The sequence below is a fragment of the Antrostomus carolinensis genome, unplaced genomic scaffold, assembly GCF_000700745.2.
Source record: "Antrostomus carolinensis isolate BGI_N321 unplaced genomic scaffold, ASM70074v2 scaffold41745, whole genome shotgun sequence".
Classification (NCBI taxonomy): domain Eukaryota; kingdom Metazoa; phylum Chordata; class Aves; order Caprimulgiformes; family Caprimulgidae; genus Antrostomus; species Antrostomus carolinensis.
The window spans coordinates 462-1,566 of NW_010315058.1; the positions used below are offsets into that span (position 1 = coordinate 462).

General features: G+C 62.3%; 1 protein-coding gene across 1 annotated transcript in view; it reads right to left on the bottom strand.

Moving 5' to 3' along the window:
- The window catches only part of LOC104524841 (mucosa-associated lymphoid tissue lymphoma translocation protein 1), a gene marked incomplete at both ends in the record, with an annotated part of 3,223 nt that overhangs the window by 454 nt on the left and 1,664 nt on the right, over positions 1–1,105 (bottom strand). Inside the window, 3 exons of the mRNA XM_010167836.1 lie at positions 111–257; positions 327–454; positions 933–1,007. Of these exons, the coding sequence (XP_010166138.1) occupies positions 111–257; positions 327–454; positions 933–1,007 (350 nt within the window). The remainder of the gene's footprint in view (positions 1–110; positions 258–326; positions 455–932; positions 1,008–1,105) is intronic.

Consider the following 1,105-nt stretch of genomic DNA (forward strand, 5'->3'; position numbering starts at 1 on the left):
GGCAGTTTCTCTTCTCCAGAGTGGGAGAAACTCAGCAGGTGCTGCCCACTGCCTCTCCCTGTGACTCAGCACCATCCCCCTCCCTGGTGCCAGCTCTGGACAACCCTCACCATGAGCCTTGGCCCACTGCAGGTTCCTGGCAGAGGACTCATCCCGGCCCAGGGGATGGATGGGGTCTGTCAGAGCTCGTCTCTCTGAGAGGTTGCTGCGAAGCTCCAGAGCCTGCCGGCCCCGCGTAACCTCCAGCGTGCCCATGTCTGTGGGGGGCATGGGGGATTGGTGGAGGGTATCGGGGGGGTCACTGTCCCCTGCTGCTCCCCACTCACCCTCAGCCACCTTGTCCAGCAGCACTGTGATCTTCTCATCCTCCAGCAGCCAGCGCTTGAGGAAGGTGACGAAGACACCGTTGGAGAGCTCGCCCTGACTCAGCTCATAGGCTTCAGCATCCGCGCACCTGCAGGGAAGGGGCAGCAGTCGGCTCCACTCTGGGCTCCGTCACTGCCCTGTTAACCAGCCCCAACTGGGGCAACAGCCCTGGGGAAAAAAGGTCCCCACGGCTCTCCCCCCTCCCATCATCCCATCTGGCAGCCATGGCAGGGAGATGGGAGCTGTGGCCGGACTGTGGATGCCTAAAGCGTTGTCAGCCTGAATCCCTGCGCTCCAGGGGAGCTATGGGGCTTATTCCCCTTGGGTGTTGCCTAAGGCTCAGTAGTGCCTTGGGCAACTCCCTGCCCTGAAAGGGACCAGGGACTGTTGCTTGACCACGATGTCCAGCATTGACCAGAGGGAGTGACACTGGCAATATGTGGGGTAGGGGGAAGACACGGGTGTAAAATGGGGCTGAGCCATGGTGGGGGGGCTGAGCTCCAGCCCCCAGTCTGAGCCAGGGAGGGAGACTCAGCCCCGCTGCCCATAGCAGGGAAGGAACCCACGTGGCGTAGCCGAAGACAATGTTGGCTGTGACCTGCAGCGCTCCCACCTGAGGGATGACATCGTCATTGAGGTTCCTGCAAGAGAAGTGCCGCTGGGCAGAGCCGGGACCCACTGCCCCCCCAAAACCCACTCCAAGGTATTCTAGACCCTGGGGGCTTCCCCATGCCCCTCT